This window comes from Sturnira hondurensis, unplaced genomic scaffold (genome assembly GCF_014824575.4).
Source record: "Sturnira hondurensis isolate 20B ecotype Veracruz unplaced genomic scaffold, ASM1482457v3 Scaffold0009244, whole genome shotgun sequence".
In the NCBI taxonomy this organism is placed as follows: Eukaryota; Metazoa; Chordata; class Mammalia; order Chiroptera; family Phyllostomidae; genus Sturnira; species Sturnira hondurensis.
The window spans coordinates 4,524,760-4,542,005 of NW_028081875.1; the positions used below are offsets into that span (position 1 = coordinate 4,524,760).

The following is a 17,246-nucleotide window of genomic DNA, read 5'->3' on the forward strand; positions in this document are numbered from 1 at the left end:
ACCCCAATCCTCCTTCTGGGGCTACCGCTCTCCTGAATTTCCAGAAGCCTCACCCCAGGCCCTCCTGGTACACGAGCCACGACCTAGCCTGGACCGTGCGTTACCGCTTTAGTACATGCCTTCAAGTCCCGGAGGGGCCGAGCCGGAGAGGGCGCCGCGCGCCGATCCGAGCCCGGGAGAGGCTTTGTGTTTGCAGGAATGAGTAGTTGTTTTGTCAGTCCCAGGGGCACGCGAGAGACACGCGCAGCCCGCCGCCCGCTGCCCCGCGCGGCCACTCGGGCCTCTGGGCACCTTTAGAGCCCCCGCCCGCGGGCTGTCGCCTTTGTTCGACACATTAGCATAAAGCTGCCTCGGCTCTCCCGTTTAAATAATTCCACACAAAAGGAGAGTGTATGAAAGAAAGCGAACAAGGGAGAGTCCGCGAGGCCTTGCGGTCCGCCGGGCGCGGGAGCAGCGGCGCTCAAGTACGTCCCTCCCCTGAGTGTCAAGTGTCCCCCCCCCCCCATCTGCTGCGCACGCATTACTCGACTGGGGGCGAAAGGGGTGGCTGCCGCCTCTTTTATCCTCCCCAGTGTGCCACCGGGGCCACGGAACTGTCCTTGAAATGCCCTCGGGACCGTTTGTTTAGCCTCGGTCGGGACCATCCGAGACGGGGAGAGGGACGATTGAAAGGGTGGCATCGGCAAAAACTGGCAAAGGCGAAGCTAGAAAATGTGGGAAAGTCATAACCAGAGTAGCCTGCCGGGAAGAACTGCGGTGGCAGTGAGTAGCTCAGATGACACTGAACGTGGCCGCACAAGGAAACTGCTACCACCTGTGAGGTGAGGGCCCCATTTTTCGAGCGCCTCCATCTCAGAAAAGGCATCGACAAAACCATCAGAAACTGACCAGAAAGGTCACTGCGACTCCAGTATTCCCCTCTCTTCTCCCGCGAAGAAATACACACAGAGGTAGCCAGACTCCTGGGGACCATAACCCTGAACTTTTTTCCTTGGCCTGGGTCCCCCTTTTCTTGTTCCTGCTTTTGGTTTTGGGGTTTATGGGTTCTTACCCCGCTTCCTATTTGCTTCCTCTAGTCCTACTTCTCTTCTTGCTTTTCTCCCACCTCTGTCCTCCTTTCCTTTCCTCCCCTCTGCTTCTCCGTGTCTTTTCTTTCCTCGGGCCTGGTCTCTCTTTCTTTCTCCCCTTTCTCCACTCAACTGCCCACACCCTGTCCCGCCGCTGGTTCTCTCCTCCCAACTCTTTCACTCCTCCTGTCTTTCCCCTTCTCCCTCCCGGCATTCCCCACATTCTGACTCTTTCCCTCTCAGACTTTCCCTCTCCCTGGTTCTCCCAGTCTCTTTTATCTCCCCCACCCCTTCTGTTTTCTCTTCCCTGCCCTCTCTCTTCCCATCCTTCTTCCCTCTCTCACTCACACCTCTCTCCCTGTCTCCCTCTCCTCACTCTTACTCTTCCTTTCTGTCTTCCCCCTCTCTCCCTCCCCTCCCCCAACTCCCTCCTCCCTGCAGGCCAACACGTGTTATTTTATTTGTCTAGAGGAGCCTATTTGTTCAGTGACGTGTGGCCTCCTGGCTGCCTGCTTTAATGGGGGACGGAGAGGCTTGGTTTCTGTGAGCATTAGCATACAGCTGCCGGCTCCTGCCCCCATTCCCGGGCTCACTTTATCCCAGCCTTATCGTCACCTCTTCTCTCAACCAGAAAACAATCAACAGCTCCTCTCGCTCACCCTGTGCACTTGTGTGTTCTCTCTCTCCCTCCCTTCCTCCGTGTCCCTCTTCCAGGGGTAAATATTGATTGGCTTTACACTTTATTCTCCATGCAGTGTTCCCTTGCCTCTCCCACCTCTTATTTTTCCTTTGCTTTTCTGTAATATTTGGGTGTAATAATAGGAGCCACTTTGGGAAAGGAGGTGACTACACTCTGTTGCAATCTAACATACGCCAGGAGATCATCAGAGGCATCTGGGAGGCATGCTTGTTGCATGCAATTTGGGAGAAACTTGGGAAAATCAATTTTGATATTTTCTCATCAGTATTCTTTGTTCAAAACTACAGAATTCAAAAGTCAGGCTTAGAGGCCAAGAGTCCCCAGCTCAACAGCAAATACTGAAATACATATGGACTTCATGCATGCAATCTGTCTTCACAGAATCTGTGCCTGTGGCATACCAAGAGAAGTCCAAATATCAGTCTCTCTGAAACCCTTTCTTTTGTAGGTCTTCATCATCAGTAAGGAGTAAATGTCTTCTTTCTCCCCAAACCCTTAAAACAGCCAATTTCAATCTATGATCATCCACTCTTGGATGCTTCTCTTATTCTTAGAAAAGTTGTTTCTTGGTAGTAAAATGCTCATTTTCACATACATGTTAATCTATGCTAGATTCATGAAACGACTCACTTATTGGCTGTGAGACGATGGCTGTGATAACCTCATCTGACACATTTTGCAGACTAAAATATAATCTGGATATTTTCAAATCTGTCACGACACTTACAGAAGTTCAGGATTGTTTTTTTAAAAAGCAGCAAAGGAAAACATTAAATTTATGTATGACTCAACATTAAGATTTATGTTGTCATTTACAGGTCCCTTTAATGTGACTAAAACCTTGTTAATGGTAATACTTGGTCACAGAAATCATAACTGTTGATCCTCTGAGGTTGTTCTATTAATCACCTAAGGGTCCCAGGCCTATCACAGACACTCCATTTGCTGATGGGAGTGGGGGAGAATAGTTTCTTGAGCTGACTCACTTGCAGGCCCCTGAAATATGGTTCCATGGGTGTTGCGTTTACAGTTTGAGGAGTAAATCAGTAATGATTGTTCTCCACTCAAGTTGCAGTTTGTACTATATGGTCAAAGCTGGACCCTCACCCTAAATGACCCATGCATTTGTGTAAAACCTATGTGTAGAGGAATTAGCGGGGTTTATTGCTTACTTTTGACTGTCTTAGAAAAATCAGTGTCTGGTGTGCTAGAATAATTTTGTTTTTGAGAAGTGTCCACTTGATGATAATAGATGTAGAATTCTGTAATGCCAACTATGACTTTTCCTCCTAATAGCTGTGTTTTCCTTGTGATTGTGCCAACTTTTGCTAAACATTAGCATGAATACAAAAAAAAGAACAAAAACTAGAATTGTGTCTATGAAAACCAATTTTAATCCCTGCTGGTCAAAATTCAGTCACAAATAGTGTCACACTATCAACTAAAAAATCCAAATACATAAAAACAATCTTATGTATTGTTTCTGGATGCATATGTTTTCTAGTAGTCATTTAATTTGCTTTATTTGTAAAAAAGAGGGTTTCTGGCCCATATTACAAGTGATATGTACCAGCTCTCCCTCACCTCCCCCCCCCAAGCAAAGCCACAGGGCTAAAGGTCAAAAAAGATCAACTAGATTAGTTTGCCACTACTGTTTTCTAGTCTAAAACCTGCACGTGAGATAAAAAAATAAAAATTAAAAATCCATGCATGAGCTCATGTGTCATATTCTAGTTTTTCACTGCATTTGTCATGATTTGCAACATGGTATAGAAATGTAGGGGTTGTGATTGCAGCCTCTTCATTCAAAAGTTGACTTAAACGTTCCTATACAACCAGTTCCTCTGATGTTGAATTAATTTCTCATCATCAATTTCACTAATTTTCCATGGGCACACAATTTTCTTTTTTACCACCCAGGATTATTATTGTGTAAACTTGTGAATAACTAATAAAATTGGTGGCAGAACATTTCAGGAAATGAGGAAACAGAAGAGTCACACTAAAAGTGAAAAGCAACAACAACAGCAGCAACACAAGTTTTACACAATGCAATCTTATTTTATTCCTAAAATAGATTATTCTGCTCAGGAACATGCCTGATATTAGTAAAGACTCTCCCTGGCCAAGAAAAGAGATGCATTGCCATGTGCCACCTACTGGGATGATAGAAAATGACAGGCATAAGTGGATACGAAAAGAAACCACAAAACCAGGAAACAGCGCTGGTTGGCTGTCAAACCTGGCTCCAGAGAGGTTTCCTACTATATAGAGTGGTTCTAGAGACTGCATGTGTAAAAAACAATAAAGTGGAGACCATGGCCACAACTAAATGATGCCTGGCCACGCGTACATGGGCAGGTGGTAGTGATTATATTGCAAGTAGTCAAGGATGCTCTTCTCCACCAGCTTCTTGTAGATGGTTTCCTGGAAAACTCTTTTGAGGTATTTCCTGGGCTTCTCCTTCAGGTTAATTTCCTCATCTTCTATCTGACGGGCTAACTGTTCTATAGAAGGGAGTTTTTCCTCCTGGCAAACACAACAAGAGACCAGACACAGAAATTACTTGCACTTCGCTGCCCACCATAAGAGGGCAGTTTCACTAAAATTAAAAACATAGTGGCCAGTTCCCCCAGAAAGGTTAAATTTTTCCTAGTTTTTAATATTTTCAATTGTGGCAAAATATACATAACAAAATTTACCACTTTACTCATTTTTAAATGTACATTTAAGTGGCATTAAGGACATTCATGTTTTTGTGCAACCATCACCAACATCCATCTCCAGAACTTTTGTATCCTTCCAAACTGAAATTCTGTCCCCACTAAACACCAGCTCCCCACTCCCCCTCCTCCCAGGTCCTGGCAACCACCATCTACTTTGTCTCTATGAATCTGACTACTCTAGGCACCTCGTATAAGTGGATCATAGAGTATTTGTCTTTTTGTTATTAGCTTACTTCACTTAGCATGATATCCTTAAGGCTCACCAAGCATAGTGATTTTAAGCTCTTAATTTTCAGATAAAAATGATCTGTAATCATGATTGTTTTAAAAATAAGAAAAGTGATTAAATATTTTTACATAAAAAATTCTAGATAGCTTACTTTACTTGGTTAGAATCCCTAAGAAATAGGATTTTAAAAGCTTAGAATACATCTTAGTAAAGTCAAATTTCATTGATATCTCTAAAGACAGGGCTCAGGGAGAATAAAGTTACATGAGGTTGAGAATCATACCCGGTGCAACTCCCTAATATAGTAAGGATTTTTGCCAACATTTATTCTAGAAATATTCAAGCCTAGAGTAAGTTCACAGAATTGTTTAGTTGGTACTTGCACACACATCACCTGGGTTCTATAGCTAATATTGCACCATATTTTCTTCATCTGCCCATGTATCTATCTATAGGAAGATTGTTATAAAAAGCACTTCACTGAGGTTTGAACTGTATGGTTTGTGAACACCATGATAATTGAAAATTACCCCAAAGGAAGAGTCACAAGGACTTTGAAATTATATTTATTTGAACTTCCAATAATTCTTTTTATTTTGAACAGAAAAAAGTGGTAATTTGCATAGTTCTACTGGATCATTAACTTACTAATAGTAAAAACTTATAGATAAAAAACAATATTCAAATGCCATGGGGACATAGGGAAATTACCACTTGGTTATTTAGTGAGACGCTACTTAGTGTCAGAGATTACGTACACATCCATTAGAAAAACAGTCACTGAAGTCCAGGACTTCAAACCAGTCCATCAAAGATAGTGAGAGAGAAAAAGGCAACTGATGCCCAGAACTAAATATTAGAGGTGCTTAATAATTTGATTGACACCAACATGTCCCCAAGAATATATTCTACAATATATATGAGTTTGTTCTCTTTTCCCTTAATTTTTCAGGAGAATTGTGCCAAACAAAAGCAATAAATGTACATGGATTTTTCCCACAATAATTATTGAAGATCTGGGGCTCATGATACTGTTTTGACATTGGGATAAATAGTGTAAAGTCATAAAATAGAACTTCTAAGTTTACCTAAGACAAATACTTCTCTAGACTGTAAGCAACTTTTTGTGCATTTGCTTCTTATAGTGTGATCCCTCTCTGTGTGACCATCTCCCTTCTCAAAGTGCTCATCTATGACCAACCCTCTTCACAATGCCATACAAAATACACAATTCTTTGTATCTAGATTTTTCATTTAATGTAGTATTTTGACGTTCATCCACTTTGTAGAATCTATCAGCACTTCATTTCTTTTTATGGCAGCCTAATATTACATAATGTGGCCCTGGCTGGTGTAGCTCAGTGGACTGAGCACAGGCCTGCGAACCACATGATCGCGGTTCGATTCTCAATCAGGGCACATGCCTGGGTTGCAGGTCAATTCCCAGCGGGGGACTCACGAGAGGCAACCATACATTGATATTTCTCTCCTTCTCTCTCCTTCCCTTCCCCTCTAAAGATAAATAAACAAAATCCTAAAAAAATAAAAATTACATTATGTGGATAGACCATGTTATCCATTGATGGACATTTAAGGTGTTTATTCTGAGTAGTGCTGCTATGAACATTTATGTACTATTATTCACTTGGATGCTTATTTTTTCAACTTTTTTGTTACATATACCTAGGAGTGCAATGGCTATGTCATACAGTAACTTTGCATATAAGATTTTAAGGAACCATCAACCCATTTTCCACAGCAGCTGCAAATTTTACATCCCCATTAGCAATGTGTAAGGGTTCCAATTTTCTACATTCCTGCTAATACTTGCTGCTATTATTATTATTATTTACTAGAGCCAACCTAGTGGGTGTGATATGGTATTTCATTGTGATTCTGCTTTGCATTTTCCTAATGATTAATGATGTTAACATCTTTTCATGTAAATGAGTTTACTTCTGAACTCTCTATTTCATTGATCTCTCTATCTATCTTTATGTAAGTACCATACTGTCTTGGTAACTGTTGTTTTGTAATGTTTTCAAATTTTACACAGTATGTCCTTTGCCTTTTTTTTTTTGATATCCAAAATTGTTTTGGCTACTTGGAGTCCCTTGCATTTCCATATGAACTGTAGGATTAGCTTTTCCTTCTACAAAAAAAATTCCACTGGGGTTTTGATAGGATTGCATGGAATCTGTAGATTGTTTTGGGTAGTATTGTTATCTTAAAAAATTAAGCCTTCAAATCCATGAACACAGAAGTGTTTCCATTTGTCTAGGTCTTCTTTAGTTTCATTCAGAACTGTTTTATAGTTTTCAGTGTGCCAATCTTGCATCTCCTTGGTGAAATTTATGCCCATGTATTTTATTATTCTTAATGCTATTGTAAATGGAATTGCTCTTTAAGTTCATTTTTGGATTATTCATTGCTACATCTACATTCATTTACATCTGCAGATAACTGATTATTGTGTGATCTTGTATCCCAGAATATGTGGACTTGATTTGTTAGCTCTAATGTTATTTTGTGCACTATGTAGGATTTTCTATATGTAGGTCATGTCATTGGAAAATAGAGATAGTTTTACTTCTTCCTTTCCAATGTGGAGGTCTTTTTTTTTCTTTTTTCTTTTTCCTGCCTAATTGCTCTGGCTAGAACTTTCAGGACAATGTCACATGTGGTGAAAGTAGGCATCTTTGTCTTGTTCCAAATTACAGAGGTAAAGCTTTCTGTCTTTCATCATTAAATGTGATGTTAGCTGTGGGTTTTTCATACGTACACTTTATTAGGTTGGGGCAGTTCCCCTCTATTTTTAGGTTTTTCAGTGTTTTTACCATAAAAGCATGTTTTAGTCAAAGGCTTTTTCTCCATCAATTGAGATGGAGCATTACCCCCCTTTATTTTATTCATGACTAATTTTCATATGTTGAACCAGCCTTATATTCTTGGGGTAATTCTCACTTGATAATGGTGTATAATCCTTTTAATATGCTATTGGTTTAGTTTGCTAGTATTTATTTAAAGATTTTGCATCTAAATCCATAGGGGGATATTGTTCTTTATTTTTTTTCTTCTGATATCTTTGGTTTTGGTATCAGGGTAATGATCACATCACAGAATGAGCTAGGAAGTGCTCCTTTCTCTTCTATCTTTTTAAAGAGGAGTTTGAGAAGGATTGGTGTTAATTCTTTAAATATTTGGTGGAATTCACCAGTGAAGACGTCTGGTCTTAGGCTTTTCTTTGCTGAGAGGTTTTTGATTATTGATTCAATACCTTCACTTGTTACAGGTCTGTTGAGATTTTCTATTTCTTGTGGGGGCACTTTTTACAGTTGTGTGTTTGTAGGAAAATTGTCCTTTTCATCTTGGTTATCTAATTGTTTGGCATACAGTTGTTCATAATATTTTCTTATAATCCTTTTTTAGTTCTGTAAAGTCAGTAGTAATGTCCTTATTTTTATTTCTGATTTTAGTAATTTATCTTTTTTTCTTAGTCAGTTTGGTTCAAGGTTGGTTAATTTTGTTTATCTTTTCAAGGAACCAACTTTTGTGTTTATTAATCTTTGTCATTTTTCTATTTCCTATATCACTTATCTTCGCTAAAATTTATATTATTTCTTTCCTCCATCAGCATTGGATTTTCTTTGTTTTTTTTTCTACCTCCTTAAGATAGAAAATTTGGTTATTGATTTGAGATCTTTCCTTTTTTTAAATATAGGCACTTACATCTATGAATTTTCCTCTGAAAGCTGATTTTGCTGCATCCCATAAATTTTGGTGTATTATGTTTTAATTTCCATTTGTCTCTGTTTTAATATCCCATTAGAGAACTTCTTTGATCAAAGAAGTTGCTTAAGAATCTGTTAATTTCCAAAAATTTGTGATTTTTTTGTTTTTATTTTCCAATTTCACTTCATTGTGTTTAGATAATATATTTTGTATGATTTAAATATTTAAAATTCATTGACAATTACTTTGTGGCCTAATATATGGCCTATCCTAGAGAATATGTGTGCACTTGAGAAGAATGTGCATCCTGCTGTTACTGTTGGGTGGAATGTTCTGTATGTATGTGTTAGTTCTAGTTCATTTATAGTTCTGTTCAAGTCTTCTATTTCCATATTGATATTCTGATTATTCTATGCATTATTAAAAGTGAGATATTGAAGTTTCCAGCTATCATTTCAGAATAATATTTCTTTCCTTAATTCTATCAGCTTTTGCTTCATATATCTTGGGGTTCTGTTGTTAGGTATAATATGTTTAAAATTGTTATATATTTCTTGAAGGATTTTGAGGGGTAATTTTTTCACTCCACAATATTTCACTTTGGTGAATGACTCTTTGGCTCCAGTCATAGCTAACTTCAGTGCCAGTGGATTTCTTCTCCTAACATCCACAAATGGATTTGAGATGTCTTATATAATGAGCTTCTTTTTAAAATAAATGACATATAGATTTGAGGTAACTTGTAACAGTCATAGACAATATTTTTTATTCCTTTCTCTTCATGTGGAAAAGGAGGAAAATTGATATGCTAAGTTCTAGTATATCATAGTTAATGTTTTTTAATTTATGCATTTCACTGAAAACAAGGTAAGAAAATGAGATGAAATGGGTTACATCAAGTCAATATTAGAGAAAAGGAATTAGTATTATTCTTTAGTGAAAGATACACTCTCTATTTTTCTAAAATCAGACTCTTGATATGAAATCTCTGCATGTGTTTATATGACTGCCATTTCCACTGTCAGCCTGTCTCCACCATAACCATCACCACCACTGTTACTTGTGGTGGCTGGCACTTTATTGAGAGGCATTCTCGTACGCCAGAACTTGCACACATCCCATCCTCTACCCCTTCCATAGCTCTCTGAGGTGGGGACAGCTAGTCCCTGTTCCATGGGAATCTGAGATAGTGGCAGACACCACTGCACACCCACCTCTTCCTTTGGCCTTTCCCATTTGACAGAGGCAACTGTGGAAAATAGAACAATCCCCAATGGAGGCTTTTTCCCCCCAGAAGTGTTTAGATTCTGGGAATCTAAAAAACCCACAGGAATGGTTAGGGAGCCCTTAGTGTCTCTTCCACAAATGTCTGTGGCCACTTATGATCTACTGAAAGAGCCTGCTGCCCACACTGTTCACCTGTGGGAAACTGAATCAGAACAAATGTCTTTTCATTGGTAAAGGTTGACAGTTCTCGGTGAGTGCCATGAAAATTGAGTTACTGGGATTGACAGTTTACTTGGAAAAATGAAGGAAAAGCTTCCCTTTTTAAGCTTGACACCTGGAACCCCTTGGCTTTGTGCAAAATGTTAACAGAGAAGCTCAGATCTGGGCTTTAGAGGATGTGGGCAACAGAGTTTTGATGGGGTAATTAGAAAATTAATGAATCTTTACTATGAGGCAGATGTGAGCTGTAGAGTACACTTTGAGAGGCAGGAGGGTATCTGAGTCATTAAACGAAGTTCAGTAAAAACACCAGGTTTTCAACTGGGACTCACATCTCAACTGGACCTGACTTCCTTAAAGCCTCAGGATGAAGTGCAGGGAACTGTCTCACCTATAGTCATAGTCCCCTCTACTCCTCTCATGTACATTTACCTGCTAGCTTCCTACCTATGTGCACCCTAACAACAACTGAGTTGATTTAAATTTTAAACCTATTTTTCTCAATCTGAATCTGCTTCAGATTAATAAAACTGTTTCCATTTCCTAGCTTGAATTGCAGGAATAAAACAGAAAAGCAGGGGTTGGGAGGAGTCCACAATGAAGAGAAAATACCAAGCCACATAGTTGGGCCCCGCGTGCCTCAGTGCTGTGTTCCTGTCTTTGGAGTGATAGATCTTTGACTTTGAAGGTTGCTGGCTACTGACTGGCTGTGTAAATGATGGGCAGGTCACTTCAAGTCTTTCAGCTTCAGCTTTCTCATTGGTAAAGGACAGATAATAACAGTCCCTCTGCCCACCTGGGATGGTTCTTGTTAGGATGACAACAGAGACACAGGACTTGTCCATACAGCCAGAAAAATGATGTGGAAGCTCAGTTGTGCTTCAGCTGATGTCTGAGTGAAACGAGGGGCAGTCTTTGAGGATATGTACCACTTTTTAAGCACAGATGTTAACTTTGCCCAACTCTGGTAAGGACTCTAGTGTTGAAATAAGTTTCACAAATATTTTACTATTTACATTGCAGAGTCAAATTTCTTGCCTTTGGGATGTGTAGCCTAACTTCCAGTTAATGCTGTGCTGCTTTGAGAAAAAAGTTTTGGTTATAAAAGAAGTATGTTTGGACATCTGATGACTTCTCTTTATGTGCTGAAACTGTACATGGACACAAATGTTTGTGAATAGCTGGTCAGAATCTAAAGGAATGCAATCTTCATTCTTGAGAACAAGCAGATATAACTCATGTCCAGCATTTGTCAACACTATTAGCTGATATTGAAAATACAATTATTTTTGAAAAGGAAAAAGAAATTTGCCCTTTGTAAAAGGATTTAAATAATCCACTCTCCCTGAATATCACCACCCATGTTTACATACTCTGTAGTTTATTTATATGAAGTATGATTAGTTTGAAAAGTAAAACCATAAAGTGAGAATCCAGGGAAAAGTGTAAATGATCAACAACTATAAACTGTTTATAATTTCCAAGGAATAACTCACATATCCATTAATCACTCTTACCTCCTTAGAGGTTAAGATTTGGCGTAACTCTTTCCTGAGATCAATAAAACGATCGTGAAAGACGGCTATACACCAGGGCTCCGTGAAGAAGCTAGTGAGGAAAGAAAAGATTCAGTTAGCTGGAGACCCTCTCATTACCACTAATAAAGTATTTACCTGCCTTTTTTACGCTATAAATTATAGTCCTGGCCCCACTGCAATCGTTTGCTCATAAAATGCTTCGTGGAATAGCCTGGCCAATCAATTTTTTAAATGGATGTTCCTGATGTAAGGCCAGGTTCCATAATTACATTTAAAGTGGTTTAATTCAGAGCTAGGGCAAGACCCAGTGAAGAATCCTGATTTTATCAGCATTTAAAAGCCTGAAGACCTGTAAAGAACGGTGTCTCCATTATCTGTCCTCATTTGAGAAAAACAGATTGCAGGATTAACTGAACTGCTGCATAAACAAATTAAATTTGGGTAGACAATAACACAAATGTTGTTCATAATTAAGATTTCTGGATTAATAATGACCAGAAAAATAGGCCACTTCCATGTTGCAACATAGTCTTCGTGCAATTGTACTGATGCTTAATTCAATCTCTTTTCAGACAGCAGCTCTTTTAGTGTTTATATTTCCTAACTTTTTTTTTTTACTGAAAACTGTTCAAATAAATGCTTTCTTTCATGGAGGGCAATATGGCCATGCTTTATTTACAGATGATTGCTGAAGATTGGGTGCATTTTTGGAATAACCAAGAACATTTATTTATTCTTGGAACAACCAAGAACGGTTACTAAATTTGTACTTTACTTAATGCTAGTGTCTTAGAACAGGACACTTCACTTCTTCAGGAGACACATTGATTAAATGGGCTTCACTCTTGCTGTATGTGAGTTTGTCATTTCTATCACTGTTAAAGGGTGTTATGTATGTGCATGGGGGAAGAAAAAGCTGGTGCCCATGCAGATGGGCACCTTCTGTTTTTCCAAGGCTTAACGTTAATTCTTGGGGAAGGGGCTAATGAGTCTCAGGGACTACTGAGGCATTGAAAGAGAAGTCTAATGACAAAAGTCTGTGCTATTATCAGCATGGATTCAAGTATATCTGTTATTGACTATCATCTATTCACTTAACCAGAACATGATCCAATTTCATGCTTAATTATCTACTTTGTTGTTCAGGCCATATATTCATATGACTATTAATTTTACTAATATTTGGGTGCTCAACACTGTTCTGGGTCCTGGAGAAAGAGCGGGGACCAAAACAGACAAACATCCTTTATATTCAAGCAACAAATAGCCAAATGTGTAGAATGTTAGAGAATGAGAATGATTAGGAGAAAACATAAATCAAGAGAAGGCAGGAGGAAGCCAAAAAAAGGTTAAGTCACCTAAGACAGGGCTTAGTGAGTAAATACCTGAGGGAAAGGAGTGAGCCAGGTGGACTTTGGGATAAGAGGCTTCTGGAGAGAGGAAACAGCAGGTGCAAGGATGTGCCCAGACCACTTAGGGAGGTGGGATGGATATAAACAAAGGGGGAGTGGGAGGAGATGAGCTCAGGAAAGTGATGGGAAGGAAGGATGCTCCTAGAAGCAGGGTTATATTCAGATCTGTTGTGTAATTGCTCCATGGCTGTCTAGCTCAGCATTTGCCTGCAGCAGCCATCCTTTGCTTGTTCATGAAATGAATGAAGAATAAGTGAATGAATTGATGAATGCATATTGCACTGTTTATAGTCTATATACTTGGCCTTGGTTGGTCTTTCCTTGATATAGAATAAAATTGTGCCAAATTAATAGGTGGCAAAACTCTACAAACTGCCCTATGATCAGAAATTCAATGGAACAGTAGGAAAGCTGTGTGTGAAACCAAGGTTTAAGGAAGGTCTTTCTGAGCCCTATAGCATGGAAGGCTGAGGGTGTCAGAAGGGCTCCTAATGGAAATAGAGAACTGCTCACTTCTAGAATTACTCAAGACCACTGAATTCTGAATGTATGCAGTCAAATCAATGGGAGTCCTAGTTATAGGTTTCTTGGCCTCTACAAACCCTTGCCAACATCCAACATCTAATTCCTGGAGTAAAGACATTGGTGCAGGGCTGGCTGCCTCAGGAGGCACCAGCTCAGTGGGGGATGTTTTGACCCATTTCAGACAATACTTTCTTAGACCAAATTATCAATGATACCTGAAGTCCAGAAACTTAAGCACAGCTTTGCCAGGATGGTCCCTGACTTATAGGTCTAAAGAGCTTCTAGAGAAGCTTCAGGGAACTGTGGATGTGAAAATCCTGAAACTATCATAATTCTTACATTAGAAACCAATGTGCCCTTTTAAATTTGTTGCCATCCTTCCTCAGTTACTGGGATTCCCCACTGAGTGGTTCCAGACACCATCAGGAGTTCCCACCCTCTTTTTCTGGTGGTCAAGAACCACATCTTTCTAGGTGGCATAAGTTCTGTCTCTCTGCTTTCCTTGTCCAGCCCAACTCTGTTGCAAGAACCCAGGTGCTGTTCAGGTGGTTTTTCTGCCTTCAGAACTCTCACCTCTTTATTGTCTGCTTCAATGAAGGCATTCTAGGGAAACTTCACTTCCCTTAGGGTCATAGTGCTGCCCACCCAAGGCTCTGGCCTGCTATCCACTGCCCACATTTGCATAGCCTCCATGCACAAAGCCAAACACAGATGGCTAGAGAAAAGGGTGATAATGAAAGAATACTCTTGAAACCAAACTAATAAGTGGACTTCTGAAGGCATGTTTTCAACTTTATTGCAGTTTCAGTGGTGTTCCCTAGAGACAATTTCACAGGATCAAGAAATGATAGATGATAGTGCTCTCACACCTGGGAGAGCTGGTGCGCCACCAAGAGGAGCTTTTAGGTTACTGCCCCACCTGGAGAGCAGCTTCTGCACATCTGTCTGCTACATCAGATTACTCACAGACTGCCCCATGGGTTGAGTTAAATATATATAAAGTGAAGTAGCTGCTAAAAAATAAAAATAGAGTGATGTAGTTGCTAATTTTAGGGTGGCTGTTAGATGTAAAGTGTTGTGGGTACAGGTGAAAAGGAATCATTTCTTCTGATTAAGAAAAAAAAATTGTACCCAAAACCTACCTAATGAAGAATCATACTTGCAAGGTCCTTCTCCAGTACTTACATAAACTGCTTATTTTGGTAGTAATTTTATTATTTTATTGATTATGCTATTTCAGTTGTCCTAATCTTTTCTCCCCTTTATACCTCTGCCCTGTACCCCATTCCCTTCAGCACCCCCCCATCTTCATTCATGTCCATAGGTCATACATATAAGTTATTTGGCTTCCACGTTTCCCATACTATTCTTAACCTCCCCTTGTCTGTTTTGTACCACCAATTATGCTTCTTATTTCTTGTATCTTTTCTCCAATTCTCCCCCTTCTGCTTTCCTGCTGATAACCCTCCATGTGATCTCCAGTTCTGTGATTCTGTTCCTGTTCTAGTTGTTTCCTTACTTTTTGTTTTTGATTTTTAGGTTAAGTTGTTGATAGTTGTGAGTTTGTTGTCATTTCACTGTTCATATTTTTTATCTTCTTTTTCTTAGATAAGTCCCTTTAGCATTTCATATAATAAGGGCTTGGTGATGATGAACTCCTTTAACCCGACCTTATCTGGGAAGCACTTTATCTGCCCTTCCTTTCTAAATGATAGCTTTGCTGGGTAGAGTAAGCTTGGATGGAGATCCTTGCCTTTCATGATTTTGAATACTTCTTTCTAGCCCCTTCTTGCCTGTAGGGTTTTTTTTTCTTTGAGAAATTAGCTGATAGTCTTATGGGAACCCCTCTGTAGGTAACGGTCTCCTTTTCTCTTGCTGCTTTTAAAATTCTCTCCTATCTTTAACCTTGGGCAACTTAATTATGATATTCCTTGGTGTGTTCCTCTTTGGATCCAACTTCTTTGGGACTCTCTGAACCTCCTGGACATGTATGTCAATTTCTTCATCAGATTGGGGAAGTTTTCTTTCATTATTTTTTTCAAATAAGTTTTCAATTTCTTGCTCTTCCTCTTTCCCTTCTGGAATCCCTATTATTTGGATGTTGTAACATTTTAAATTATCCCAGAGGTTCCTAAGCCTCTCCTCATTTTAAAAAAATTCTTATTTCTTCATTCTGTTCTAGTTGAAAGTTTATTTCTTTCTTTTGTTCCAAATCATTGATTTGAGTCCCAGTTTCCTTGCCTTTACTGTTGGTTCCCTGAATATTTTTATTTCATTTTGTATAGCCTTCACTTCTTCATTTATTTTGTGGCGTCATTTCTGTAAGCATCCTGATTATCAGTGTTTTGAACTTTGCCGTCTGATAGGTTGGCTATTTTCTCATCACTTAGTTCTTTTTTCTGGAGTTTTGATCTTTTCTTTCATTTGGGACATATTTCTTTGTCTTAACGTAGCTGTTCTGTTGTAGAGGGTGGAGGCTTATGTATTTACTAGGGTGGGGCAACTCACTTTGCTTGGTCATGGTGCTCTGTATGGAGGAGGGGTCAGAGAAAGAACAATGCCAGTTGCTTGGCTCTCACCCCGTTTTTACTCACTTCCCCCTGCTACTCACAGCAAATTGCGTCCTTCTGGTGCTGATTTCTAGGTGGGTGGGCTTGTGTAAGTTCTAGGACACTGTGGGCCTTTCCAAAAAAGTCTCCTGAGAGACTGGCAGTTTCTCTGGCCTCCACAATCCCTGGTTTTGTACAGTCCGAGGTTTTGAGGCTGTATTCCTCCATGCTGGAACCTTGGGTTGTGTGGTCTGTCTCACTCCCTAGTTGTTCCTCTCAGTTTATCTGCAGGTGAATGTGGAACCACTTGATCTGCCAGCTGCCACCTCACTCCACATCCTCTCTGTCCCAGCTGTTCGCCTCTGCCCCTCCTACTGGTCTGGATGAATGTTCCTTCTTTAACTCCTTTGTTCTTGGGCTTCCATACAGTTTGACTACAGTTCTGGCAGTTGTTGTTTTTTATTTTTAAATGGGTTGTTATTCTTTTTTTGGTTGTGTGAGGAAGTGAAGTGTATATATCTATGCCCCGATCTTGGCCTGAACCTTGGTAGTAATTTTTAAAGGCCTCATCAAATGACCTCAGAGTGGCCACTGTGATAAGGCCACCCTTGCCAGTCTATAGCCTTTGGTCATTCACCAATCACAGATCTCAAGTAGCTTGGCCTCTGTCCATAATTCACTTTCATGCTCCTTGACACCTTGTTTGCTTCTGGAAAATTAACTTTTCCAAAAAATTATTAGGTTTTTTTTTCAGAGCAGTAAAGATTTCCCACATACTTCCCTTTTCCCTCAGTTTCCCAATACTTTGCATTAGTGTAGCACATTTGTTATAATTCAAGAACCAATATCAATACATTATTCTTAAATATAGTCTGCAGTTTACACTGGGATTCATTTGTTGTGTTGCATTTCCTCTGACATTTAATAAATGCATCATGTTATGTACCCACCACTATAGGATCATACAGGAGAGTTTCACTGCCCTAAAAATCCTCTGTGCCTCGCTTCCTCCCTCTGAACCCCTGGAAAATTAACATTTTAGGAAATTGACTTTTATTAGAGAAAAAGGGCTGTGTAACAATTTTATGAAATATTTTAATAACCCTATGGCTTTCTTAGTATTTTTCTCAGAATTGGAGTGGTATTCTCCCACCACAGAGCACTATGCCCCTCAAACTTGCCAGCAGCCCCTGCAATCAACAGCTAAGGGGCTTGAGACTTTGGTTTTCTAAGGTGCTGGATTTGGGAATTAGTTTAGGATGAAAGATATTTGAGTTTCTATTTTCTATAATGTGCAGGGGACTGTGGTTTTAGGAAACATA

General features: G+C 39.6%; 1 protein-coding gene across 1 annotated transcript in view; it reads right to left on the reverse strand.

The window, feature by feature from the left end:
• Positions 1-3,817: 3,817 nt before the first annotated feature.
• CFAP61 (cilia and flagella associated protein 61) overlaps positions 3,818-17,246 on the reverse strand; it is a 354,812-nt gene continuing 341,383 nt past the window's right edge. Inside the window, exons 24-25 of the mRNA XM_037057020.1 lie at positions 11,418-11,508; positions 3,818-4,296 (exon numbers count right to left, since the gene is read on the reverse strand). Coding sequence (XP_036912915.1) covers positions 4,096-4,296; positions 11,418-11,508 — 292 coding nt within the window. The 3' untranslated portion in view covers positions 3,818-4,095. The remainder of the gene's footprint in view (positions 4,297-11,417; positions 11,509-17,246) is intronic.